Consider the following 1,857-nt stretch of genomic DNA (forward strand, 5'->3'; position numbering starts at 1 on the left):
AGGTGAGAGGGAACCCAGGGGTCTGTAGCCCAGCCTCCTGCTCCAAGCACAGTCACCTGTGGGGTGAAAGTAGTTTTTTCCAGGGCTTTGAAGTCTGTCATTGAAGACCCCTAAGGACAGTTTCCACGCAGCCCCTTGGGGCAGCCTGTGCCCCTGCTTGGCTACCTACTCTCTGTGGCATTGCGGGCTTGGTAGGTGGCGAGTGAGAGGGAACCCAGGGGTCTGTAGCCCAGCCTCCTGCTCCAAGCACAGTCACCTGTGGGGTGAAAGTAGTTTTTTCCAGGGCTTTGAAGTCTGTCATTGAAGACCCCTAAGGACAGTTTCCACGCAGCCCCTTGGGGCAGCCTGTGCCCCTGCTTGGCTACCTACTCTCTGTGGCATTGCGGGCTTGGTAGGTGGCGAAGAACCCGTCATCTGCTACTCCCTCATCTGCCACAAAGAGGACAGTCATGACATGCCGTGAGGAGGTGAGGGTGGGTGGCAGCTGGTGGCCGCAGAACCTGCCAGGGTCATGAGGCAAGGGATGGTGTCAGGTAGGCAGCAGGTCTGACCAGCACCTCCCCAAGCCCTATTCTCCGGTGGCTACTCCTCACCAGGCTGCCCTATGCCTCAGTTTCCCCAGCTGAGACACAGGAGCCCAGTGCACCCAGGCTGGTGCAGCAGGGCTGGAGATATCAGGGGTGTGCCTGTACCTGCCCATGAGGCTGGCGGTCCCCGTTCCTGTGCTGTCGTGCACCTCCACAAAGTCAAAGCTGCAGTCCTCATGCGGCTCCAGGCTGAAGTTGTGGAAATGCAGGTCGATGACATGGCCCACGGGCACTGAGATCTGCCAGAAGCACAGCTGCAGGGCAGGGGGCAGCCAGCGACACCCGTGAAGTTGGGCAGGGGCACCCCCAGCTCTCCCTGGTGGGAGGTTGCCTTCCCCCCTGCCTGCCCTCATCCTGTCCCGCCTCCATCCCACCAGCGTCCCATCTCTCACCTGCTGGTGTGGGTATGGCTGGGGATGGTTCGGGGTGGAGAAGTGCCCCTCCAAGGCGGTCAGTGGTCCCCCACACTCTGGAGGGACACACACACACGTGGCTTTAAGCCTTACCCCTCTCCCCCTGTCTCCCCGCTCCTCCGCCCCTGTCTTCCACTGCCCATCGCCGTGCCCTCTGGCTGGCGGTGGTGGGCGCTGTGGGCTGCAGGCGCAGGGCTGGCCCACCTTTGTGTTTCAGGCTGCAGTTGGCCTCATCGCTCTTGTCCGCGCAGTCGTGGAAACCATCACAGACAAAGCCCCGGTGGAGGCAGAGCCCCTGGTCACACAAGTGCTCATCCCAGGCACAGCTCTCTGCAGTGCAGGCAGACACGGCCAGGGTGCAACGGGATCCCCGCTCTTGTCCGCGCAGTCGTGGAAACCATCACAGACAAAGCCCCGGTGGAGGCAGAGCCCCTGGTCACACAAGTGCTCATCCCAGGCACAGCTCTCTGCAGTGCAGGCAGACATGGCCAGGCTGCAATGGCATCCCGTTGGGCACCCTTCCCTGCCCCAGTGCCCTGGGCGTTACGGGAGACCCCCTGGCACTACCCTGTGCATGGGAAGGCCTGGCAGTGCCCAGGGGTGGGGGTACTCACTCTCACTGGGAGCCACGGCACGGTAGCGGGCACTGAAGCCTGGGGCACCCACACTGCTGTCCGAGACGAAGGTGACATGCAGGCGGTTGGAGTTGGTGTTGAAGGTTGGGGGGGCCACACTGCCACAAAACCTGGGGGCACAAGGGGACAGTGCTTGCCCCCAGAGATACTGCCCTCTTCCCACTGCCCTGCCATGCTCCCCAGGCGCAGGGAGCCCTACCTGGTTCGGCCCGCCCGAACCGG

At 62.9% G+C, this 1,857-nt stretch overlaps 1 protein-coding gene across 1 annotated transcript in view; it reads right to left on the reverse strand.

Annotated features, from left to right (window-relative positions):
• Nucleotides 1-1,857, reverse strand: part of MFRP (membrane frizzled-related protein) — a gene marked incomplete at its 5' end in the record, with an annotated part of 3,568 nt that overhangs the window by 1,333 nt on the left and 378 nt on the right. The window contains 5 exons of the mRNA XM_010142969.1: nt 370-500; nt 693-841; nt 980-1,056; nt 1,205-1,330; nt 1,615-1,745. Coding sequence (XP_010141271.1) covers nt 370-500; nt 693-841; nt 980-1,056; nt 1,205-1,330; nt 1,615-1,745 — 614 coding nt within the window. The remainder of the gene's footprint in view (nt 1-369; nt 501-692; nt 842-979; nt 1,057-1,204; nt 1,331-1,614; nt 1,746-1,857) is intronic.

Source organism: Buceros rhinoceros, unplaced genomic scaffold (genome assembly GCF_000710305.1).
Source record: "Buceros rhinoceros silvestris isolate BGI_N320 unplaced genomic scaffold, ASM71030v1 scaffold29540, whole genome shotgun sequence".
NCBI lineage: Eukaryota > Metazoa > Chordata > Aves > Bucerotiformes > Bucerotidae > Buceros > Buceros rhinoceros.